This window comes from Pipra filicauda, unplaced genomic scaffold (assembly GCF_003945595.2).
Source record: "Pipra filicauda isolate LSUMZ 115617 unplaced genomic scaffold, ASM394559v2 scaffold81_size6448238_pilon, whole genome shotgun sequence".
NCBI classification, from domain to species: Eukaryota; Metazoa; Chordata; class Aves; order Passeriformes; family Pipridae; genus Pipra; species Pipra filicauda.
Window position 1 is genome coordinate 5,179,879 of NW_024104998.1, and position 26,300 is coordinate 5,206,178.

The following is a 26,300-nucleotide window of genomic DNA, read 5'->3' on the forward strand; positions in this document are numbered from 1 at the left end:
TCAAGCACGTGCCTTTGGAAATAGATCTTGAAATAATAGTCAGTCGTATAAACAACCTGAGGAGTTTCACCCCTTTAAGTACAATTTCTTACAGCTGTATATTAACTTCTGTTTCGATAGATCATCACTAATCTTGAATTGTTTTACTGTTTTAAAAGGTTTGGGATTAATTTAGTTACAACATTAGTATAGCAAATCTTCCATTAGTGTCATTGAAACAATACTCATACCTTTTATGGCAGAACACACATGCTCCTAAGTACTGCTTAGAGCAAAGTTGTTAAAAATTTACTTCACATTGTGAGAGTCTTTCTCATCACTTTCTTTTTTTTCAGATATGCTTTGTAATAAGAAACTGCATAAGTACATGATGCTTGTGTGATAAATTTTAATCTTAACTTTTATATAGTAAAGCCCTTCAGAGTACCTACATATATGGGTTTTTTTCCTTCGTTTATATTGTGCTAATGACTTTGGAATTTAAAGGTCACTGTAAAGCACAATATGTTGGCTGAAGAAGCCCATGCAATTTTAATAGTGCTTAGCAGGCTAGAGAAAAAGAGCAATCTTTAACAGTATGCATGTTCTGTGGGAGTTACTGCTTTATGATGTGCAGACATTGAAGGAAGAATGCCAGTGGACTGGAAAGTTGTTAGAGCTTAATGACATCCTGCAGTTAGATAAGTGCCAAGGCAAACCAAGCATGCTCATTTTCAAGATAGGATAAATTGATTTTGTGATAATTTCTTGATTAATTATAAATAATATGTCAATATGATTATTTTCTCCTGCTATTCATGTAACAGCTTGTCTATGGTAACTTCTCCTTTTCAGTGCACCTCGCTTTTGCCCTGAGAACTTCGTGCATCATGAGCAAGTATATAGGCATGAAATGTAGTTAAAAACCTGTCTTCTGTGGATGGGTTTTTTGTTTTTCTCTTCCCCCTCCTTCTCCCACCTCCATGACTTACTTCAATTAAATCCAGCATTAACCAGCTTCAAAATAGCAAGATATTTAGGGGGGAGTGGGTTGTTTGGGTTTTTAGGAAATACTCTCAGGATATCTAGGAATCTGCATTCTGCCATTGGTGTCAGGTGCAAGCTTAAGCCTAAAACACAGCATTAAAATTTGTTAAGATATTTCAGGGAAAACACATTGCAAATGTCAACATATTGTAATGCAGAAGTAAAATGAAAATTGTCTGGAGAATTTTAATTGCTTAGAAGTTGTGGCACATGAAAAGTAAGCTTAGAAATTACTACTTTCTTATTTTAATAATTTAATTTTAACCATAGAACTGCCCAAACCATTTTAGGTTTCTCTCTCCTCTGATTTCATTGCATTTTTTTTATTTCTTTTTCTTGCAGAATAATAGAATTTACTGTTTGATATGAAGTGAGTGTTTGGTCTGTCTTTCAGCTTTTAATGAAGTATCTTTGCAGGGAAGAGAAATAACTTAAAAGACATTAAATCCTCCATTTCATGAGATGACATGCTTTGAAGTTTTTGTCATCTAGACATATGATCTTTCCAACAAGCTTAATTTGACCTAGTTAAACTTTAATTTGTCAGCTTAAGAGTTTTAGAACACTCTTACCCACCCTGATTAAAAGAAGTACAGCATTGTCAGTTCAACTGTAAGCTCCCCATGAATGCTGCCTTATGAAGAGATCTAGTTTGTTTTATTGAAGTTACTACTTATCATGTAATACTTCATGTAAAATGAAATTTTATTGATAGTACTTTGGGTGTGTTTAATAGAAATTCAGCTGAGATAACCAGTGTTGATAGGTTAAGCAGTGGCAAACATTAACTGAATTGTGTCTTGAGTTGCTATATATGGAAGGATTTCCTCTTAGCTTAGTCATCCAGCAGTGTGCTACAGAGGGAAAAAACACTTTGATTTGCTCTCTCTAGGGTTTTTTTTGTTTACTTTTTTGTGCTGACATATTAAATAGTGTTATATTGTTGGAAGGAGATGATGAAAACTGGTCATGGATTAATAGACTGATTTGGGTGGTAATGGAACTTAACCCAGTACCAACCCCCTGCCATGGGCAGGGATACCTCCCACTAGACCAGGTTGCTCAGTGCCTCATCCAACCTAGCCTTGAACCGGTCCATAGTATTGTTAACTTACCATGTATTGGGTCTTCTCCTGTGCTGCTATGTAATGAAATATCATTAATTTGTTTAATAATGCAGATGCAGTAAGAGGAGAATATGTCTCCTGCCAGGGGTATTGAGGAAACAATTAAATTGATCTCTCAAGTTCTATTGTGTTATTCCCATTTCCTTTTTTTAGAGAAAGTCCCCATTTTGTACTTCCTGTAGTTCTGGAATTAGGCAAAGAATAGGTTTTGGAAAGGCTACAGTACACATCATTGAAATATGCCTGTCTGGTTCTCCTTTTCTAGGGGTATTTTTTTTTTCATTCTGTTTCCCATGTATAATTTTTTAACTATATGTGCCATTTGGTTCATTTAAATAAATAGGCAGGAAAAAATACAATTCAATGGAAATCCACTATAAACTCCAGAGTTTAATATAGTGGAATTGTAGTGAATCTTGTAGTTTAAAAGAAAGAAGATATTAGAATTACAGACGTACACATAGATTACGTGGATTCAACTTACTCTCTTCCTGGTATTTCCTGTGATTAATGGTTTAGAGATATGATGAGAAATCAAGTGTAATGCTTTGGGGATACTAGTAAATGAACATGGTTTATTACTGGATAGAGCTGGTGCTGTCAGATAGTCTGAAATAGTGCTGTGTCAGAACACAATAGTTCAAGCTTCCTGCTTTTATTAATTAAATTGTGTGTGTGTCTGTAATAGAAACCTTACAAGATCTGACAGGTGATGGGGGAGTTTAATATGTACAAAACCAAGATGGCTGATACTGCCATCCTCTTGGGAGTGAGTAGTGAAGGATTTTACATATACCTACTGAGGGAAAAGAAGAATATGTGACAATTCTTGTGCTTTATTTTGGAATTGGAATGCCCAGACACGTCTTCCTCTGAAGTAAATAATTTAACTTTATAAACATCAACAATAAGAACTTAATGCTTTCAGCAGATTTTAGTAGTAAAATAATAACTCTTCAGCAAAAGATTTTTTTTTTTTTATATAGGCAGCATTATTTCAACCAGCAACTTTCGTAAACTTGAGATTGCTGTGCTGATTTCCATTAGCACACCATGTACATATTATTTATACCAAAACAAGTGGAGTGTACCTATGCCAGGTATGATGGCATTGCCTGGAGTAAGTACCACAGTATCGACAGTAATATTTTTAACTTGGGTCACAGTGTGGATGGGGCAACTGGTTTGGTTTTCAAGACAATTCTAACACTGCACTAAAAATTAATTTTAGTTTTCATGCTCAGTTGGCGTTTGTACCTCAGACACACATTGTAACAATTTTGCTTCCAAGTTGTGTGCTGTGTTTGAAAAAATACTGCATTTTTGAACAACATTTTCTCTTCATTGTGTTCATTCCCTTTTGGAAAATAACACTGAATTTGATCAGAAACCATATTTAGCTGATTGTGACAGAGCCTGTCAGTGCGGATTTAAATAATTCAGTCTGTAGTAAAACTTGCCTGAGTTATTTTCAGGTGGATATCTGATTAATTCTAAATTCCCTGTGGATTTGTGTAGCCCAGAGTTCCATTTGTTTTAAAACAAATACATTTCAGAATAAATTCTATGCTTCAGCGGGTTTTTCAGATAAGGACCGAAGCAAGTCCTTATAAATAGCAGAGTTCATAAACCGTGGGTAAGAGTCTCTGTGCATTAAGGTATAGATTTGAAGCTGTGCGTCATCAAAGGTGTGTTGTGAGGGTTCCAGCATATTTCGGTTAATCACTTCTCTTACTCTGGAGTCCAGGCTGACCTGTGTATTAAAATAGAAAGTCACGTAAATAATAGTGGCGAATAGTACAGATGGGGTTTTAGGTTTCTTTTATAGGTTGAAAAAGCGATCTTTTTTAACTATTTCAGCTGATGTCTTCCAAGAGTGTAAAAACTGATAAATATACTTAGGCAAAATTGAATGTGTTAAAATTTGGAAGTAGTAATATCTTGACTATGGATACAGAAATATCTTCACTGAGGTACCTTACTTGAACAAGGCTGCCTGCAATCCCATTATTACTGAAGTCTTAGAGATCGGTTGGTTATTTCCAGACCAACTTCCTGCTCTGTGGTAGAGAGGATTTGTAATTTTTTGTGATGGTTCATTTCCTGGAGAGTTAGTGCTGTTGTAAAGAGACTGAATTTGGAGTAAGCAGTATGACGCAGTCGGAAAATGTAACCTGGGAAGCTGTTGCTTAATCAAATTCCTGTTAAAAAGCAGGGTGAATTGATGTGAACCACAGGTATGGTTATATAATAATTCCATACAACATGCAAGTAATGTAATTTTTTCTTTCTACAAGGCTGTAGTGTCTGTAGAAAGACTTTAGTATTACGAGAATAGACTGATTAGGTTTAAACAGTATTTTTATAAGTACGTAAGTATAGCTTGCACCACAACAATTAAATTACAGTTTTGCGAGGATACTGAAAGGTTTAAAATTCCAGCCTGCTTGGCAGTTCAAACTGAACAGAGGTGTCTTTTAGGCTTGACATATTTGCTAACAGCGAAGTGACAAGTAGTTTTAAAAATTTTCAGGAAGTTGTTGTGTTTGTTCTATGGCATGTTTTGTCAGCTGCTCTTCGAGCGATTTGCGAATAACACTTTGTGGTTAATGTGCTTTTGGAGAGATGTGTGCACCACCTTCCTAGTGCAACAAGAAAAGAAACTTTGTCCAACAGATGAAATTTAAGTTTAGCAAGGATAACACGATCATCTGTGTATTTGTGCCTCAAACTAAAAATTCCATGTCAGCATGCCATGGTAGCATAGGACACACTTTCTTACAACCAGTGAAAGTAGTTTTGACCATTTCACCTCAGTGATGGGTGCCTCCTTCCCCTAAATCTCTGCTTGATGGAAGTGGACTTGGGGGGTGTGAAAAAAGTTCTCCCTGAGTACTGCTGTAGCCTTAAACAAGTTAGAACTTCTGTGCAAAGCAACATCAAAGAACGTATTAGGAAAAGTAATATACCTCTTTTGGAGAAAGGATAGAAATATAATCTTCATAAATTAGTCTTGCTTTTTCTTCAATGACACTTTTGTTGGATTCTTGCTTTAGTTCCTCACAGGCCATCCAGAAAAGCATGTTTTCCTCACTGAATTCTGTTCGTAGAAATTCACGAAAAGCATTTCTGCCAGCTGGTGTAAGCATCAACTTGTCAAATGACTGAGCCCAGGCATTTACTTCTTCAAGAGTAGGAGCAGGGCTTGAGGAGGAAGAAGAGCACAAGAAGAGAGAAATAAGTGATTGTTACTCAAGCTTTTTGTAGTTGGGAGGAGGTATGTGCCATCACAATGGAACAAAATCATAAGGTTCTTGGGGCTCTGATTCCTCACTGGAACTCTCCGAGTGCAAACTCTAGTAAATACATTTATAAGATATTTTTGGAAAGTGTGCTTATCAGAAGCTCTGATGCAGATGATTGCCAGTGCTTTGATGCAGAAATTGCAGTTTACTGCTCGAAGTAATTGCAACAAAGAAGTACCCCTGCAACAGCTAAGCATTTTTTTCTGTACCTAATAATCCTTGTTGTTGTTAAAAATTGTTTAAAATTGAATGAAAATCCATATAAAGAAGCAATGATTCAAACACTATAAAAGGTACCCACCTGTATATTACCATTTTGCAGTTGTTTTACCTGTTCGAGCAATTCTGAAGATTGTTGCTTAACTCTTGGGAGCTCTTGAGCTCCTTTTTATATTTATTATTTTTGTAAGGCTGAGCACTGCTAGTTAACCTCATTACATAGTTGCTGGGTGGGAACAGGATGTATTTTCAAATTATTTCAGAAAAAAGGGAGACTGTTTACAGTGTTGGCTTTGATCTGTCATGTTATGAGAGTAGTTACGTGTGGTTACATGCTGCGTATAAACAAGGTAAAATATTATAGATCAGACCTTTGGAGGTAAAAAGCAGATGACTAGTAGATAATAGTTATTTTCATGTTTCAGGTAATTCACTGAAATGACTTAGTGTGGTTTGTTGGGTTTGTTTCATTTTAGCTTGACAGAACACTTAATAAAGACCATACCTTTCCTCACAGTTTGGAATACCCTCTGCTTGTAGTTCGTGAGATGTTGTCCTTGCTCTCTCTTCATCTTGATTTCTAACAGTAAGGCTGCAATGTAGCAAACAAAATTTTAGACAACTTTGTAGAGAAAAAGGCTAAACATAGATATTAAAAAAAAATAAATAAAAAAGCTAAAAGGACAGAAGCTAATGACAGCCACATTAGCCATAGTTAAACTCTGACCTTAATTTTATAGTTGTATAAACCTGGCAAACTTGAATGTAGCTGAATGCTGTTTGATATTGTATCACATAGACTTTCTACAGAGGGATCATAGATCCATAGAATATTTCAAATTGTAGGGGGCCCATAAGAATCATCAGGTCCAGTTCCCTATATATGTGTATACACGAGTATATATGTATATGGGATATATATGTATACATGCCTACCCTTTATTATATATCAAATCTATTCTCCGTTGATGCTTATTATACTCTATATGCTCAGTGCACTGTTTTTACTTAGGTTAGACTTGATGCACTGGTTTTATGTGAGTTAGATTCCAAGGTAGGTGGTTTTGAATTTGTTTAGTTAGGGGTTTTTTTCCTCCTTGGCTATTTTTTTTATATCCATAGGGCACAATGAGGGCCAAGACTCTGGTTTGGAGTGGAAATACCATGTTACAAGAAAGCCAGAATTCAGAAGCTGGATATAAGTTTTAAGTAAGCTAGAGACTTCCATATGTGATGTTGGAAAGGTAAGCATCTTTCAGAGTTAAGATGTAGATATAGCCAGATTGTGTGGTAATTGATTGCAGCTTTAAGAAAGTTCTAGTATATGCTTCAAAATGTGAATGAGGCCTGGAGCACAGAGTGGATCTATCATTGCTGAATATTGTTTTGAATATGTCTGACTGGAAGCATTTGTTTGTAGCATTACCAAAAAAAATAAAGTTTGCTGCAATCACTAGCGCTGTCCCACGGAAGGATAGCTGTCAAATCGTGCTGCTTTCATCAAATGTTGGCTTAGATGGCTCGAGTTTGTAAAAATTTCTTTTGTAGTTGTAAATGATTCTTTTTCATTTGAAACTGGATTTGAGAAAATACATTTTGGTTTTAGGGAATGGAGACTACATTCCAGTATATCTAGGTCTTCATAACTTAGTGAGAAATGCATGTGCATACACACATTCATATAATCTGTAAAGCTGCTTAAAATATGTCAAGAAGAAAAGGTCCCTGTAATTTATATGAAATGGGTTCTCCAGCTGAAATAAAGCAGCACAGTTGTTATAATGTGATAAATATCAAACTTAATTTCTTCATTTGTATCTTACCTTTCATCCATGCTGATGTTCTAAGTTTTGTTACCTTAATCCTTAAGAGTCTCATTTATCTCTAATAAGATTTTGTGTTAAACCGGTTGATTTTTCTGCCCTTTTTGCCTTCTAAACTCTTGGCTAAATCTTCTTTGTAGCCTTACTGTTTACTAGGTATCTCCTTCTCCTGCTTTGCCTACTCTTAGTCCATAATTTGCAGAGACCTGCTTTTTCTTTGCCAGGGCAGTCCATGCATTGAAGAGGTAGGAAAGGTTTCCTATTGGAGAGCAGATATTGCAAACAGTTTTTTTCAGCAACATCTGAACCATACATTCAAACCAATGAACTATTTCAATTTACCTTTCCAGAAAAAAAGAAAAAAGTAAGTAGTAAACCTAGTTCTCTATTCTTTTGGTTATATAGGTCTGAAGCATTTACTACCCTTTTTATTGGCCTTTTTTGAATATATAAACTGATGTATTATGTATTCCTCCTCAAACAAAGACAAGAAGTGATATTCTTGTCATAGCTATTTTTGGATTTAGGGGAACCAAGATCCAATAGAAAAGATTACAGTCTTCATAGGATAATGCACAAAAGGGGAAAAAGACAAAAGAAATAACAAAAGCTTCCCTAAGAGAACACACCATGTCTCAGAAAATTACTTACAGGCAGGTTTTTTTCCCTAGAAATGTAAACAATAAAGAAACTAGTGCAACACTACATCCTCTCAGGATCTGGAAGAGTAACAGCCTGGAGGCTTGAGTTTTGGCTGTAGGAATGAACATAGGCTCTGAGCATCCAGCTGAGAAACTCATTTAACTTCATTCTAAATCTACTATTAAGAGTATGCTGAATATTGGATGTTCAGCAGCTCAGCTGCATGACTCATGTAGACTGTTATTTTTATTCTTATTCATAATTTTTCTGTTCCAAGTGCATGGGCTATTTTGAGGAAAGGGTCTATGAATAGGGAATATAAATAGCTTAATTACGGTTTGTTTTGCATTTCTTGCTACTAGAAAACAATTGTTCTCAAAAAAAAAATCAGGAATTATTTTAAAGCTAAAACAAGCTGCTCTGTTTCGGAGCCCTATTGGTTTCCCAGATGATTCTGAAACACAAATAGGAGTTTTAAGCATCATGAAATTTGGGTACTTTCACACACCCTATTGAGTAAATTGCTTTCTTTGAATTGTTTGAATAGTGACATGCACAGAAAATGAGCATTCTGGAAAATATCAGGTAAAATGTCAAAAAAAAGCACTTTATCAACAATTTGAAAGGTAAAATGCAAATTTTTTGTACTCTTAGATAAACGTGTCTTATTTTTTCCTTTTATGGAAAAACATGTTTGTGTAATGAAGCTCTGGACTGAGCCACTTGCAATTGCACTGGACAGCTGTTGAGATGGCACTGGAATTTGTATGGGATGCTTTAACATAGATGTCATTCTGCAAGGTAGCAAACTCTGATCCAGCACAGGCACAGTACTTAATAGCTCTTTAAATTCTGCCTTAGTTAACCTCTAAGCACCTGCTGAAAAGCTTTTTAGGATCAAAACCAGAGTACTGGGCATTTTGCAAAAAACCTCTCCAAGCAACCTTTTATCCTTGCAAAATATTCTCTGTTTGAATTAGGGAGGGCAGAATTTTGGGTGTCTTGGCTTCTACTGAGCTGAGTACCAATACCAAAGAAACAATCAGCCTGCTCTTCCCTTGCCTTCTAATGGTGTTCTCCAAAGCATTTGCCACAAGGTGCTGTTGAAAAATTGGTGGAATAGATTCCTAGTGTGGGCTCTAAGTCTGTTTATGACTTCTTCCCTTTTTCCCAGTGCCAGGTTTGCTTGTTCTGAAGTGGTCGAGTGGTGGATAGTGAGTTTATAAGACACACTCTGCTTGCTGTCAGTGTTTTGGTTGAACTCCTATGGCTGTTTAAGACTTTTTCTTTATTTAAATGCAAGTTCTGGTCTCATCCACTAAACAGATACAGATAGAGTATGGGAAGATTTACTGCAGTTTTGAATGAAATCACTTGGATCTAGAGGAGCTGGTGAGAAAGTGAAAGTGAACACATCATTAATTTAAGGAATCAAGTGATTCCATCTTCTTTTTTGCTTTGATTACCTGATAGATTTTTTTCCTTAACACCCTGTAATGGGAGTTCTTCAGAATTATTTCTGCTTAACTCCTGATCTTCAGCAAGTACCCACAATGTTTAAGTCTCTGATCCCAAGGATTATCTTCAAATGAGTTGCAGGTGCCGTGAGTTGGCAGAACTAATTAATGACAACAGATCCAGTTGCCTTCAGGGGAAAAAGAACAGTGCTGGGCACCTGGTTATTCATTTTCTGACCTACAAATTCTTCCACCTTCTACTAACTCCATTTAACACCCTCAGTGCTGCTTGTTGAGTCCCAAATCTAAAGCTAAAGCTGCGATACATTCTGGTATTGCTTTCAGTTTTTAGTGGAAGCCTTGGTGAACCTCAATGCTGAGGAGAACCAGTCCTGCACAAAACAGACCTTCCATTGCACAGTATTGACAACAAAACTACAACAGAGATACTGTGCAAATATTTTTTAAAAAATCTGTTATTTCGATGGCAGGGCAAAGAGAGAGTAGACTGAAGTAGAAGGTTGTGCACAGTCATCTCTCCCAGTCCCAGATTTGCAGAGTTACACAGGTGTTTTGTTTGGCTTATGTTGTCCCATACACTAGGTATGTGTTCCTTCCCTGAAATTCTGTTCCCCAGAGGTTTTAAGGAGAGGGGTTACCATGAGCAGCTGCAGCAACAGCACCAACAAAAGCAGCAGGCATTGGACCCTCGATTTCCTGTGCTGAGCTGAGCCTGTGCAGCACTTGGGGTGTCCTGGGTCGTAGACATCTGCCGTTTGCGCATCTCCGTCCTCTCTGATCCCATGGGCTGCAAGACAGCAAAAGAGTGGGGAAGTAAGAAATCTCTCTCTCTTCTTTTTTTTTTTCCTTTTGTTTGCTTTAGAAGTCTTACCAGGAAGTGCTGAAGGCCACAGCTCCAAAGGAACTGAAAAGCTAAACACCTGATTTTCCCCCATGGAAGCCCTTAAGTGTTGAATCCACTGGAAGATTCACTCATTTAGGTGCTGTGATGGAAGGCAAAGGGCTAATGATTTCTGCACATGGGTGGAAATACAATGAGAAGGGAGTGGTGATGCAGAGAAAAAAACATACAAGTGAGGGGTCTTGAAGATCTCTTGGCACAGTGGTATATAAGCCAAAGAGTTGAAAAGTATTTCCTGAGGTTTTGACTTCGAGGCCAATCCTAAAGAAAATGGTAAAGAATAGAGGGAGTTAGGGCCTCTTTTTTTATTTCTTTTTTATCTCTTTTTCTTACACTCGATTAGCCAATGCACAAACTTAATGATACTTGAGTGAGACACCTGAGCTCTCCTGAAAATCTGGTCTTTGTTGAGTATTGAGGATGTCTCAAACCTGCTGGTTGCTGCTGTAGCAAAGGGGGAAGTGCTAGTGCTAACTTGTCCATTGTAGGTCTGACTGCCACAGTTTTTAAAACATTTTTTTCTCAAGAAGGAATCGAGTGCTTCTGTGAATATGAAGAGAAAACACAAATAGATGATAATAATTACAGTATTTTGGTTGACCCCCAACTGAAGACAGTGTGAAACAATGATGGATGCACTGTTTGGTTTTTTGCACTGTTCTAGGAAACCTTTTTGGAGCCTGCATTTTGCAGATTATGCAGAGAATTGGTGTTGATGAAATGAAGTTCCCTTAAAGTCCCTGTCCCTTTCTGACCTATCTTTGAGCTTCATATTTGCTCTACAGCTCTTAGTAATGCTCTCCCTGTTATGCTAAGGGTTGTGCCATATGTAAGTGACAGATGTCTTTTATAGATGAAATGCCAGCTTGTACAAAAATGAGTATGTCTTTCTTCATTTTATTTGTATTTGACTTTTGAATACATAATATAACTAGTCATCCTCCTATGTCACGAGATCCTTTTGTGTGTAGGTTTGTTTCAGGTTGCTAAACCTTCTTTTTAGGCCATAATGGTTGTAGGGGAATTAAAATTAGCTGCTACCAATTTTGAGTTCTTTTTTAAATTGATAATTTAGTATCAGACTTGAATCTAATGAAATGAATACTGGGGGGTTAAAAGTTGCCTTCCTTTCTAAGATGTTCAGCCAGGTTTAGGAAATACTGTTGTTGTAACTTGAGGGGAAATGTACAGACATTGTCATGTACTCGATAGAAGTGTCAGGAGAAGAAAGGAGGTTATTTTAGCAGAGTGCAGCATTACATTTTGCTGCACTTTGGCTACTGGATTTTTTTAATGCTGAATTTCTTTCTGTCTTATAGAGCTTAGCAGTTTTTATATTTGTGAGAACCACCTACTCTCCCAAGAGAAAAAAACATGACATGGTGAGCAGAAGATGCACCTGTTTTTCAGGAGGAATAAAATACAAGAACAACAATACAGATAGAAATTTTAACCCATATACAGATAGAAATTATAAACCATTTTGAAACTCTGTAGACCTAACTGACAAGCAATACCTAAATGACCAGAAATAGAAAATCACAAAAAGAACATAGCTTCCCACCCCCCCAACATTTCTTGTTTCAAAATGTGGAAGAGTAAATGTGAAATGTAGAATGAATTTGTAGATTCAAATTTCTTTCTTTCAGAGTTTCAGATTCACAGGAATAGAATGAAACTCTTTAGTATTAATTTCCTTCCAGATACCTATACTTTTTTAAATAGAGCCTTTTCACAATTTCAATTAGAAAGTGTTAGTATAATAAAGCATTATTGGAAGAATAATATATCTAACACTATTTCAAGCTGTTTTGAACAGTAAACAATTATTATTGATTAGAAAAATGTAACTTGGATTCAGATGTGCTGTTTATATAGCCTAATCCATACACTCTTACTTTTGAGATGTTTTATGTAGGTAGGTCACTCATTCATATCTCTAATTCATATGTCAATTGAACTAATAGTGATCTGAGTAGAAAATTTTGTTCCTGTTGTCTGCTTTTTCCCAAAGATAAATGTATAGATGGGGAAAATAGGAAGAATACACTCCTCCTCCCTGCCTTGTTCCATCATGGCTTAATTCAAGAGATCTTTCTGGATCCATTTTTACCATTTTAGGTGGTTCTTCAGAATTTTCTTTGACATCTTTAATGACATGGAAGAATATGTAAGTAGCTGCATGGCAAAAACTGCCCAGCAGCATCATGGCTTTGTTTCACTTCTGAATCATAGAGCATCTAACTATGACTGGTGCAGAAGAATTGTGGGAGTTTGTGTTCTTAATTTAGAAAGGGGAACTGGGAAATGTATTGAACTTCTGATCAGTAGAAGCTTATGATGTTCTATTGCCCTCTGTTTCATTCAGAGATAAATAATAAGTTAGCCTGGGCACAACCTAATCTCAATGGCAAGAGAGCTGAGCAGTGGTGCAGGTTATTACAGAGTTGTAGAAACTCCTTTGGCTCAAATAGTATTAAGACCCTTAGGACAAAACCATGTCAAGCTGGTTCAGGTTCACAGAACAAGCAAGGAGTAAGTGATCCATCTCAGTTTTTTAAACTTCATTCTTCCCTGCTGTTATCTTTTTTATTTTTCAAATGCAGCTCTGGCTCTGTCATCAAGCATGTTGCTCTATATACACCTTTGTACATGGACCAGCTCCGTTGGCCGCATAAGAGTGATTAATCTGCGGGAGAAGCGGATATGTTGCATCAAGTGTGGGGGGGTTTTTCATCCTCTAACCAGAATCACAAAATAAAGTTGACCCTCATGTTTGCAGCGTGACTTGTTACAAATGTATAATTGTATTGTACACTTTTGTAATGCCAGACATGAGGCCCGAATGCACAGTAAGACGTAGTCTTTGCCTAAGTTATGTCAGATTTTCTTATCTATATTTATGGATATTCACTGGCCAGATTATGTGACCAATACATCTGTTCTAGAACAAGCAGCAATCACAAGTATTGAGGCCATGTTGATGAGAACACAGCTGCAATGGGCAGGACACGTCTCAAGGATGAAAGATCACCGCCTCCCTAAGATCCTGCTTTATGGTGAACTTGCCACCGGCTGCCACAAGAGAGGAGCCCCAAAGAGAAGATACAAGGGCTGCCTGAAACAACATCTCAGCCTTGGCCATATTGACCACCATAACTGGTCTACTCTGGCCTCAAATCGGGAGGCCTGGAGACACACCATCTATAACGCTGCTGATGCCTTTGAGAAAGCACGCAAGATCACCCTTGAGGAGAAAAGACAATGCAGAAAGAATTGTGTCTTCCAGAATATACCACCTAAGGAGTCTTTCTGCTGTGCCTTTTGCAACCAGACATGTCTATCTCGCATTGGCCTTTTTAGCCACCAACGCGCTTGTAACAAACATGGGTAGAGCCCTTCCCAAATCTTCGTTCGCGAAGCCCAGCCATGATGATGACAGTGGCTTTCTAGATTTCTTTGCTTTTCAGGAAAAAAAAAGAAAAAAAATGTAATTTAAGAAAAAAAAGGAAAAGGTAAACCAGTGAAGCCCAAACCCTGCAATTTTGTAGCTGTGCATGGTGATACAGCTCCCTGTCTGCTGCTTTTGCTTTTACATAAGCTGCTCCTTGCCTGGAATAGAGGCAAAGGCACAGACACTGAGTTTATGTAAGTCATTTAAGGATTCATTTTCAAAGGAAAGTACCTTAAAAAGTATTAAGGCTATCAGATTATGACTGTACACAGGGAAGTATAATGATCTTGGAAGGTGTATGGAAAAAGGTCATAGAGATGAAGCAAGTTGTCTGAGATGCAGTGAGTTAATGACAGAGCCATGAGTGAGACACAAACAGAAAAGCCTTTTTTAATGTATATACATGTCTTTCTGCTACTTCTAGTATATCCAGAATGTCCCTATGGGACATGGAAGTTTTCCATCACACTTTGCTACTTCTCAGTGAAACCACCATAGCTGTGTAATGAGCCTAGCCAGGAAACTGCTTGAATTAGAGTTCAAGAGCAATTGCTTGCTGTAGAACAAATGGCTAGTAGATTTATCAGTTACTCCAGTGAATATCATTTGTAGGAATACATAAAATGCTGTACTTCTTTCACTACAAGACCACACTATTAGTCAATATGGCAATGAAATGGGAAACAACCTGTGATTGAACAAATTTCTCCTTCTAGAGAAATTTTATAATGCAGTTAGAAAAGAAATAATTACCTGAGTCCATTTTTGTAAACATGAGTGCAAATATTCTTCTATCACCTTATTAGCAGATGTGCACTTTGAAAGTGGCAGTTGGTAAATATAACTTGTTGTCACAGCAGCCTCCCAGGACAGTTGCTTATTTGGTCAGCTGACACTCTGGAGATAAAAACCAAGGTGATGTTCTTTCTAAGGTTTTCAGTTTGCCTGCCATGCAATTGGTATTTAGTTTTAAATGGATTTTTTTATTGACCAGTATTAAGTATTTTCTGTTTCCTTTCTCTTGCCAATCAAATATAAGTATGTCCATCAACAAAGAGGATGTATTCTTTGGAACGCCAAGATCTTGTCGCGGTGAGAGGAAATTCTATCCTAGTTTTTATTTATTCGATTTTGAAGTATTAATGCTAATTACATATAGTGTGCATTAATGCTAATTTCATGTATGTGCCTGAAGAATGACATTTTTCAGCTGCTGAAAAATCGTATCACTTCCCTATGGTCAGTGAAGACAAGGGAATTTATACCAGATACCAGCTGAGGATCTGATCTGGTACTCGTATTTATGCTGCAGGGTAAAGCAACTTCATATCTTGGGTTGGACTTAACACCACATGGTGGTAAGCAGAGGTGTCCTGAATTATCTGAAATGCCTTTCTTCAAAATCTGTAGATTTTTTTTTTTTAATAAAGAATCCTCCTTCTGCTTCCTGAATGCATTTAAACAGTTGGTTACAATCACTGAAAGTGACTTTTTCTATCTTACTAAGGGAATGCAGAGAGTCGATGTGTATCAGCGTGCATGAACTATTGTTCTTTGTTTCTGCTCTCTTTGAACAATTTTGCATTTATTCTTTAAGAGAAGTCTTGTTTCAACTATAAAATAAATTTTAGGGGTGGATATTTTTATTTCTTCTAAGGTAGTTTAATTATGTTTAGATTCCTAAATACATGTATTTAAATAGTTAGACATACAGACCTATGAGATGCTGTTCTTGAGATCCTTGCAAGTTCAGGAACATCAACACCCCTCAGGTTCAAACTCAAATCACTGCTCTGCTTTTGTTTGGGTTTTGATTCTTTGGTTTTCTGGGGTTTTTTAAGTCACTTGAGTAGTCACACTGAGCTCTAGTGCTTTCCCTCATTAGGACTGAGGCAAGGTTATATTGCTGCTTCAAGGTAAGTGAGGAAGGTCTAGCAGCAGAACTTACCTCTGAGCCCGAATGGACAGTTTCAGCAACCTATTTTGTGACATTTTGTCCACTAATACACTTGGCATTCCTAAACCTTGGATGCCCCCTGGTCTCTTGTTTGTGTTTAATTGCCTATTACCTTTAACTCCCTTACTAGGTTGCTGTGCTACAAGAGAGGTCCATAACCTAAAATTTGCCTCACTGAGAAAGAATAAGCCAATCAAATATTGTCTCTCTCTAGGTTATCTCCTTCACACCAAACTGGAAATTTCACTGCTCTAAACAGCCTGTACCTCCTTTATCCTCTAAGATTTCCAGACCTCTCAGAAGGTGCTATGAGCATGAACAAATTGTATGAGAACCCTCTGTGCTGGATGTTCCCTGCACTTTGAGACCTGGAATCTGTCTTCTCTGTCCCCACCATCTGGAGCAGCTACATGCCTTGTTTGAAAATGGGTTAGAGAAGAAAACATAGAGGATTAGAAAACTGGAGATAGACCTCTATCTTATTCATGTTTACTAAGGAATCCAAAAGTACTTTTAGACTCCTTATGGAATGAGGTGAGATACCTTTAACCAAAGGACTTCGACCTCTACCATCTCATGCTCTGTTTGAACCCAGCCTGGGTACAGTTTTAGCCAAAAGCTGGGTATAACATGAAATGTTATCTCTGTGTTCAATTATCAGTTTGACTGCCCAAAGTAATGACAGCACTCTCAAAGACACCATGTCTGCTTGCTGAGGGCTTGGGTAGCCATAATTTAATAGAAAAAATATTACTTTCTGGTCCATACAGATAGGGAAGGGCTAAATCTGATGATTCTTGGGTGGTCAATAGAGTGTGATTTTGCTAATATTGCATCACTGTGAGGAATCAAGTCCTTGAACAGGACAGTCAGTCAGTGTCCAGTTGGCAAGAGGAGTTTCAGTTGCAAAGGTCCTCGTAGTGGTGGTGTTGGCTGGAGCAGATGAGACTCTGACTCATGAGTTACTGTGCAGTTACATCCAGCTGTCTCATGCTCCTTGGGGCCGCTCCAGCACACACATGGTCCATCCCTAGCGATTATCCTGAGCTACATACAAAACATCTTCTACCTACCTGAATTGTGTACACAGATCTGTCCTACATGGTCATTTCTGCATCTGCAAGACGTTTCTTCTGACTACGTACAAGTGACTGGCTACTTGCAAGTCTCCTCTGACTACCTGCAATCTGTGCAGAATTGGACTGATTTTGTAGCCTCGGAGTCTCTACCCTAGATGTTAATCAGCACCTTGAAACATAAAGAAACTTGTCTAGGCACAGCAGGTCCTACCTGGAGGAATCCACAGAACTGTCCCCATTCTGCATGGAAAGCACCAATAAGTCAATCCCTTAAATGAGGACGGAGTAGTTGCGTTGATCAGCTTTCCTCCAGTTGGTTCACTGTTCCAAGTCAATCTAATGTAGCATCTATGCAGATGCCTAGGTTCAGAGTTTCTGTATCTCCCAGGGAAAGAGATGTCCTTCTCTATGCAATGATAATAACAAATTTAGTCCATTATAAAATTGTCCCTAAAGAACAATGAAACAAAAATAGAGGAAAATTAATGGCACATGTTCTTGCTTCTTATCCAGCAAGGTAGCATCTATTAATCATATAAAAAAGTAGATGCTCATATTGTTGAATGCTAATAAGTAATCAAAAAAGTCCAGGGATTTAAGAAAGCATCTGAAACACTACTTTTGACAATAGTGGAAAAACTACTGTATGCCTTAAGAGTAGTGTTGAAGTGGTGAAATAAGTATGTCTGTCATACCTTTTCCATTCCAAAGCATGCCCATCTAACATTCAGATTATGAAGCATTTCTGTATGTAACCTTATAAACACAAAGGAGTGTAAAGGTCAGGAGTGAAAATTATTTCCCTGTTTAAAAAGACCTTAGATGATATCTGGCTTAGTTGTAACATTTATAGTATTTGCTAATCTCTCAGCAGAAAGGTGGGTTACAAGAACATAACATTCCCAAAGAAGGAATATTTAAAATCTGAGCCACAAATGTCAAATTTAAAAAAAAAATTCAGATAAATTAAAAAAAAAAAAAAACCAAAAACCAAAAAAAAACCACCAAGAAACACAAGAATAAGCAGAAGATTGTAGTCAAAATTTTATACTTTTATCCACATTTTCTGCTAGAGCACAATGACATTTTCTCAGCTCAAAGTGCAAAGATTCTATTACTTAAACATAATTACTTAGACATAATGTTTCCTTCTTGTACATGTTACAATCAGGCAGGTGTGCAAGCTTTTAACTTGTCCTCAGGGCTGATTTGCATGGCCACAACATGAAGCTTTCACAGTAACTCCACAGCCTGAGAAGCCCTGTGCTATAATGCTAGCTGACAGCCACTTGGAGTGACTGCACAGATGTGGATCATATAGTGCAATTGTTTTTCAGTAAATACTTCAGGTCTGATCCAAACTCCATTAAAGCAATGGAAACCACTTATTGGTGTCACTGAGCTTTAGGTAAGGTTATGTAACTCTCACAGTTGCTGCTTTGTCTTTGGATCCTCCCAGCAATGATAATCAGTGAGTTGGAAGAGAAGAGATTCTGTCCTTATCTACTAATGTCATAAGAGACTTGCAGCTGGGGCCAAGCTCCAAGTAAATCTCTGAATCTATATTTTAACAATTCAGATATATGTGGGGCTGCAACATACTCCCACTGAAGCCTGTGGCAGTTTATTGTCAGCTGAAGTATGAACAGGAAACTCGATGCTCATGCTGCTTCCTCTTCATTGACAAATGTGACAAGCAGGCTTTCTGCATCAAGCAGTGTGCTATTTTAGATAGAGAAGAATTCTAATATATGTTAATGAACTCACCCACACATGTGCACATGCTTTAGGCGTAGTTGTCGAATTGCCCACTTAGTAAGTTGAGAGCAAGAGCTCTTCGAAAGTTATTTTCTATTACTGGAGATTTGGCACATTGTGGTGAGATGACTGAGATGGTTGAAAGTTTGTAAATACAAGACAGAGGTTAGCAGAAAGGAGACTGGCAACCACATGGAATAAACTAGCTTTTTGTGTCATTGCTGTGCCCCAGTCTGTCAAACGCTTAAGTGGATAAACTTGCAAAAGTGTTATCCTTCTATGAGTTTAACTAACAATTCTGGGATGCTTTTATGTCAAATGTCCAGAAATTGAGTGCCTTTACCTGTTTCACCTAATTTATTTTTCCAGAGAAGCAGCAGCTCAGAGGAGCCAAGTTCATCTATCCAGCTTAAAACATCACTTTACATTTCAAAGGGAATGTCTGAATGTCTGAAAGTGTATCACACCCACATAGTAACAGGTAATGGTGCCTTGATTAGTCACCTCCAACTGAGGCGCTTTTCTACCAATAGCTGAGACCTCTTCTCCTTTTTCTTTGGCATTCAGTGCTGCCCAGTTGGCCACTACACCAGCCCACTGTCTGCAAAAAACTTCCTGCACTAAAGTCGTTCTCTGAGTAAAATCTGACTTTCTTGTTAAGAAACCTAGTTACTTGAGGTTTCAGTGAGATTTTTGTGGGGTAGGGTTTTTTTTGGTTTTGGTTTTGGTTTTGGTTTTTTTCCTTAGAGGGATGCCCTGTATCTCCTCTGGATAAAGAATTGCTTTCCTTTGGATTTTATCACAAGAGACTTCATTGAAAATATTATTCTAACATGTAGTTAGCAGGGTCACTGTCTGTCATTATTTCTTCTGTAATATGGGAAAGACATGAGAGAATTCTTTACCAGCTGCATAGAAAAAGCAACCTCTTGTTCCAGTCCAGCTGATTATGCGGATGCTATGACAGTGGAGCAGTATGAATATAAGTATAGATATAACTTTGTCCCAGGCCGAGTCCCTTCACAAACTAGGTCATTGCAAACTGCAGTTAAGTTAAATCAGTGTCAAGTCCTCCTCCTCTGCACAGCACAGGCTCTTGGCATCCCTTTCCTTGTCTTCTATGGCAGCTGGAGTCAGCCTCATTGGATGTATGTCAGTCACACTGCCTGATCAGCTCTCTCAGAAGCAAAAACAAACAAAAAAACCCCCAGGCTTCTTCAGTGTTGGGAGTTTTAGCATGGCTTCAACCCTGATTTGGCTGGCTCTGATGTCAGAGGAAGTATCTGCTTCTGGTTATTTTTATGTATCTTGCTTTAAAAAAAAAAAAAAATCATTCATCCTAATATTTTACAAACCTTTCTACTACGCAGTGAAATTGCTGCATGTAGCAGATTACTCTGCTCACTCCCATCATCTCCTACTGAGGGCTTGGTTGCATTGTGCTTAATTATGAATGGTCTCCAAAAAGCCCATTTTACTGTACTATGAAGTGACTCATATCACACAGAAGCTCTGACAACTCGCACCGGGTACTGCAGGCACATGGCGCTGTATTAGTTGGTGACTCATTTCGTGTTGTACTCGGTGCTGAGATCTGACTCACACTGAACTGTGTGAGGAGCTGACTGACATTGTACTGGTCTGAAAGCTGGTTTGAATTGGGATGACTCACCCTGGAGTGCATTAAACGGTGATTCACATACTGTTTCCTATTGATTCCGATTGTCGCGATTCACTTCGGATTGTACTATGCTGGCATCTGGCTGCTCTGGCAGGGCAGGCACAGTCATAGTGACACTCTGCCTTGTGAGCTCAGCTGTACTGCCAAATAGCACAGTATCAACCAGGAGGAGTATTACCAAAGTCAATTTAAAGCTGAAGTAAAATCAGAATTTGGCTTAGCACACCTTCACTTTGGCCATGACACTTTATGGCCATCTTTGCTTCACCTGGCTCTGACAAGCTTTGAAACATGCCTACAAACAGCAAGTGGGGAGTCACGAACATCTAGCTAAGAACCCTGCTGCTTCTATGCCAGGAGATCTCTGGAGTATTTCCAAGACTTGCTGCCTCCTTTGTCATTTTTCTGAGTGACAAAAAGATGAGATAAACTTTCATAAGTGACTGAGTACTGGTAGTTGCTTAAACGTTTCAAGTTCATCAACTTGTGACTCCAAGAGCTACAGGCACCTTATACTCTGAAAACTCCTTTCTGGTACTTTAAGCTCAGCCATCAGACATCACTACTCACTCTGAGATATGTCCACTGTTCTATCCAAGGGGTAAAGAAGTGTGTAACAGCTGAGGTGATGCTTCCATGATTAACTGTTTGGGACCCAGAGTAAAGATATCAAAGTAAGAATTGATGTGAAGGGTAGATAAGAAATTAAAGGGGAAATAAACTAACTGTTCTCTCACCTTTAAGCGTTTTATAAAACATAGTGCTAGTTTTACATTCAGTTGTCTGAACATGCTTTGAGTTTAGAAAGATGCTCCTAATTTTAAACTGACCACAACTAGGACTGAGGTCCAAGTTGATACTGATTCTGATGCCCATTTAGTTGAACCAGTGGTTACTGGTTCTCGGTTCCATAGTACGGCAGTGGTGTAACTAGCATTACTGGGACTTAGCTCTGGAGAGCCCTGGATCTGGTGCTGATGTTCTGTTTGTTCAGTGGGCACAGAGGTGCAAGGAGACTCCTCACTGTTACGTCATAGCAATGGTATAGTATGAAAAGTTTTGATTTTACATTTTTCAGCAAATGTAAAACAGCAAAAATGAAATAATGGAACAGTTGCATCAAGTAAATTTCATCAGTATTAAATTACTGTAATTCTTACTGGAACATACAAGGATAATATTTTTCGCTTTCTGCATTTGTGTCCAGTTTTCATTACCTGCTTTTTCTTGCCCACTGATATTACCTAATGACAGAGCTCGGGAAGAGCTTTTTCTCTACCAGGAGGATGCATTATGAGGCAGGCTAATACTGGAAGAGTCTCTATGGAAGCACTCGCCTGTTGCTGCTCATCTTTCCAACTTCGCAGGGGAGCCCAGGGCCCCGAGATCGGACGCACTGCGGGACTCCCTTCACGGCGGGCGCAGGGGGACGGATGCTGCCTTATCTTCGGTCGCACCCGTGAGGAGAGGCAGAAGGGCCCCTGAAAGCATGGCCGGGGGCCGAGCCAAGGTGTTACCTGCGCTGAGGCTAGGGAGGTGACGGGGTGCGATCCTGCCCTGGGGAGGGGTCCTGCCCCCGCTCCCGGAGTCGCGGTCAGCCGGGTGCCACCCGGGCTCTGCGCTGGGGACGCGGTGGGAGCCGCGCCGGGAGCCCGTGGGGAGGGACGGGACGGGACGGGACGGGGCGGGGCGAGCCCGAGCGCCAGGCGCTCCTGTCTTGCAGCTCCCGACCTCTGAGAGATGGGAGAAGCGCCTTTTGCGTCGGATCGCTCCGGTTCCTCCCGAGGAGTGCGGCCACCGCCTCTCTCCCGCCCTGGCCGCTGGAGCCACCGCCGGCAGCGCCGCCCGTCCCGTCCCGTCCCGTCCCGTCCCGCTGCACCCGGATCGGACCCAGCTGCAGCGCGGGGGTCGTGGCTGCCGGCGATGAGCCCGCGGCTGCCCGGACCGCGGGACCAAAGTGCCCGGTCACCGCCGGGCGGCACCGAGCGCTACTTACTGTGTCGGCGACGGGACCCCTACGGGCGTCCTCGCCCGCTTCCCCTCCGGTCCCGGCGGGATGGGCGGCCAGGATCGGCGGCTCGCCGGCCCCACGCATGCGCCCGGTCCCCGCGGACTCTCCCGGTGCCGGCCGGGGGTGGGCTCCGCTGCCGCGACCGCAGCCGGAGAGAGCGAGGCCGGCAACCCGCGCTCCCCGCCCCGGCACGGCCCGACGGGGTGGGCTGCGCCGGGCCGCCCCCGGCGAGACGAACACCGGGGGCCGCTACGGCTCAGGGTCGGTTTGCAACGGGATTGAACGCGGCAGCGCCCGCACCGCGGCGGCGGAGTGGGGAGGGCGCGGGGGGAGCCATGGGGCCGGCGTCGCCTGGAGAAATGCCGGAGGGACCGGCGTGGGAGCGTGTGAATGGAGTGTGTGTGTGTGTGTGCGTCTGTGTGTGTGTGCGTCTGTGTGTGTGTGTGCGTGTGTGTGTGTGTGTGTGTGTGTGCGCGCCGAGGGGAGGGGTGGGAAGGGTTTAGAGAGGCGGCGGTGCCGCCTCGGGACTTGGTACTGATGCTTCAATACAGATGCCTTACAGGAGAGCCGGGCTTATCAACCCGGGGTTGGAACACGGTCGCATTTTAAGTGACTGCAGGGATACATATCTTCCCATCCCCCTGCTGCCTCCTGCCTTCCAGCCGCTCACAGCTCACCGCCGCCGGGCTCTCCCGGGCTGGCTCTCCTGTTCCAGCGGGGCAGCTGTGACCCGGCTGCGGCAGCCGCGCAGCGCGGCCCCGGGGAAGGGGAGTGCCCGGGGCCGCTGGGCTCGGCGCTCACCCCGCTCCTTCGGGTCGGCCCTCTCGGCAGCGGCGCCCTTACCAACACCGCCACGTTTTGGGGATTATCTCACCGATAACGATCCGCCGCCTCCACTCCCCGGGCAGTCCCACATGCCGTCTGCCGGAGAAGGGTTAACGGGACGACTGCGGCTGGCTAGTGCCACCGCCGTCCACGGGCAGAGTGACACTGTCTTCCCGTGAAACCCAGACTGATTCGATGCGTGAACGCTCTGCGCGTTCCCGGTTCCCGGAGCGGGACTCCCGGTTGCCGTCTGGGCTGGTCGCTTCCCGCCCGCGCACCGGGTGCGGTGCACGGCGGCCACGGGAGCCGCCTCGCTGGAGCCCGCGGACCCGGGAAACGCTGGGGATGGCAGATGGGGAGCAGCGAGCTTCGCCTGTAGCGCCTGGGGCTCTGAGCCGCGGGAGCTCGCCCTGCGCCCCCGAGACTCCCACGCCAGTGCCGGCTGGGACACGTGGGCGGACAGCGGCTTCCCTGGCGCGGGGAGTAGGAGGAGGAGAAGGAAGGGGCAGATGCGGCCCCAGGAGCGGTACTCACGGCGCCGGGAGGCTCGGGGGCAGCGCGGGGCTGCGGCGGCTCGGCTCCGTGGCACGCCGGGCATCTCCGGCTCTCCGAGGGGAGGCGGCTGGGCGGCGGCGGCGGGGCCGGGGCGGAGGCCGGCGGCGGCTCAGCCCAGCGGCCCCGCAGCAGCGCGGCGAGCGGGCAGCGGGCCCCGGGCCCGGCCAGCAGCGCCGCCAAGCACGAGGGGCAGAAGTGGGGCCCCGGCGCGTCTCGACGAGGCGCGGAGACGAAGCGCGGGCAGGGCCGGCGGGCGGGGAGCTGCGGCCGCAGGAAGGGACTGGAGAGCAGAGCTGACAGCGGGACGAGGGGCCTGGCAGGCCTCGGAGTCTGCAGCGTGCGGGGGAGGTGTGGGAGCGGGGTGACGGGGCGGGAAGAGAGAGAGAGAGAGAGAGAAACACAAAGTGAGCATCACCCGGGGGGGGGGAAGGAAAAGCAGGGACCCTGCACAGCCCAGCAGAGCCCGTCCACCGAGGTGCTAATCCGAGGGGTGGAGGGGTAGCAGCCTTGAACCTCCACCGCCTACCTCCGCACGCCCTGCATGCACGCTCTGTGTTTTTAACTTTTCTGAGCCGGCCCTTTAGGTGAGGGCTAGAGGAGACCTCTCCTACCCAGCCAGTGATCTGGGGGTGGGGGCTGGCCATAGTGCCAGAGGAGCATGGGGAATATGTCGGCCACTTACTATTTACGCGAAAAGAGCACCTCCAAAAAAAATCCCCACCCAAAAAGCCAACCGCAAACGACGGACGGAGCTGTGGCGGCGGCAGGCGGGCGAAGTGGCGGGGATGGGAGCGGAGCAGAGCCACGGCCGCCCGGCCCTGTCCAGGGTCCTGACCCTTCCCCTCCACCTCCCGCAGTGGCCGGGCAGCTCAGCGAGCCCGCCCCGCTCTGCAGGCGGCAGGGCAGCGTAACCTTGCCCTTCTTTGCTGAGTGTCACTGTCCTGCGGAGCGGAACCCGCCTTGCTAGACCACGAGCCCTAGCTGAGTAGGAACTGACAGAAATCACCAGCATGTGGGCTCTGCCTCTCTTTTTTTCTAGCAGTGATTTCTACCTCCTCCTGTTCAAGGCTTCATTTTTTCAATCAAGGTCCAGCCCTTCCCAAAACATCATCCCTATTTCTGGCCTACAACCAGACATCAAAGAGACAGGGAGGAACTGAAGCCTGCACAGTGTGAAAAAAGTCCTTCCCACAGTGATGGCACTGCCTTTGAAGGCCAAAGGCACTGCTACTTCAGTGGGATAACACTGCTATGGTGCCCTTGATGCCAGGGAAAGGTGCTTGTTAGAGCTGAGACTAGCGGGGAAAGCTGCCATTCCTGCACAGAAGGAGAGTTTGCTGTTGCTTAGCAGCAGAGAGTTCCCCTAGATGTGTTTAGAGAGATGAACTAGGGTAGAAGCTGGATAATGTTCCCAGGAGAATAGAAAGATAGAAAGGTTTATTCCTGCCCCACGACTTCAGTATTTCACCATCCCAATGGCAAGGAGTTCTGCAAATCTCTGCCCCTTTGGTCATGGCAGAAAGCACACAACTGGGATGTTAAATAGACTTCTGTGCTGAACCATAATTGCCAAGACCCGGAGAGGACCTATGGAGATATTACAGGCTTGATAATTAGAATTAAATGATACTGCCTCACTGTCAGAGAAAAGGGAGGAAAGTCTCAGTACGTGTACCAAGGCAGTTGTTCATGTGGCCTAAGACCAAGCTCAAAATACCTGTTAACACTACTGGTCTTTGAATTCAGCTCTTAGTCTCTCTGCCAGGAAGGGCAGTCATTTAATTCAGACTGGTGAGTAAATGTGCCTCCTCTAAGACCTCTCTAGTCTATGGTCATAGGTGGCTTTCTAAATCTTAGCAGGAATGCTTGAACAAGTTCATGTTTAAAATACTGGCATAGTGTAACTTCTTTGTGTGTGTTCTTGCTCCATCGTCCTTTGCATTTCTCTCAGGAAAGTCACGACCTATTGTCCCTGCCCATGGTAGGGGGTTTGGAATAAGATGATCTTTAAGGTCTCTTCCAACTCAACCATTCTATGGTTGTAAATAACAACTAATTAAAGAAGTTTGGTTTTGTTTTTTTTTTTCTCCAAAATTAATGACACACAGTGATGGTGCATAGTATTGTATAAAAATGTGGTACTTATGCTCCCTAGTATAAATCTTGTTAGATAAACAAATCCACCTAAGCTAACTGTCTTCCAGTGATTGGTGTTTGTAGGGTAATCTGTCTAGCTCTGTAGGCAGGTACATCTGCATCACTGCATATCTACACAGCCACCTAAATCCTGAAACAGCTAAGTTGTGTGGAGGCCTAATGTCCTTTCTCGAAGTGTTTTCTACCTGTTCTTGTTCAGGGCTTCATTTCTTCAATCAAGGTCCAGCCCTTCTCAAAACATCATTCCTATCGGGGATATCGTCCTTTAATGTCCTAAGGTTGGTAACATAGTCAGCTTCTCC

At 42.1% G+C, this 26,300-nt stretch overlaps 1 protein-coding gene across 5 annotated transcripts; it reads right to left on the minus strand.

The window, feature by feature from the left end:
• Positions 1–1,249: 1,249 nt before the first annotated feature.
• On the minus strand, positions 1,250–23,926 carry RGS20 (regulator of G protein signaling 20). 5 transcript variants are annotated; one of them, XM_027728135.2, is made up of 5 exons: positions 23,821–23,926; positions 10,259–10,407; positions 6,183–6,269; positions 5,123–5,357; positions 1,250–3,906 (listed from the first exon to the last, which is right to left on the minus strand). In XM_027728135.2, the coding sequence occupies exons 2-5, from the start codon at positions 10,402–10,404 to the stop codon at positions 3,718–3,720; spliced, it is 657 nt and encodes a 218-aa protein (XP_027583936.1). In that variant the 5' UTR covers positions 10,405–10,407; positions 23,821–23,926; the 3' UTR covers positions 1,250–3,717. The 5 variants fall into 5 exon arrangements, with proteins under 5 accessions (XP_027583936.1, XP_027583935.1, XP_027583938.1 ...); XM_027728134.2 differs by lacking the exon at positions 23,821–23,926 and adding an exon at positions 23,336–23,743; XM_027728137.2 differs by lacking the exon at positions 23,821–23,926 and adding an exon at positions 17,223–17,942.
• Positions 23,927–26,300: the final 2,374 nt, after the last annotated feature.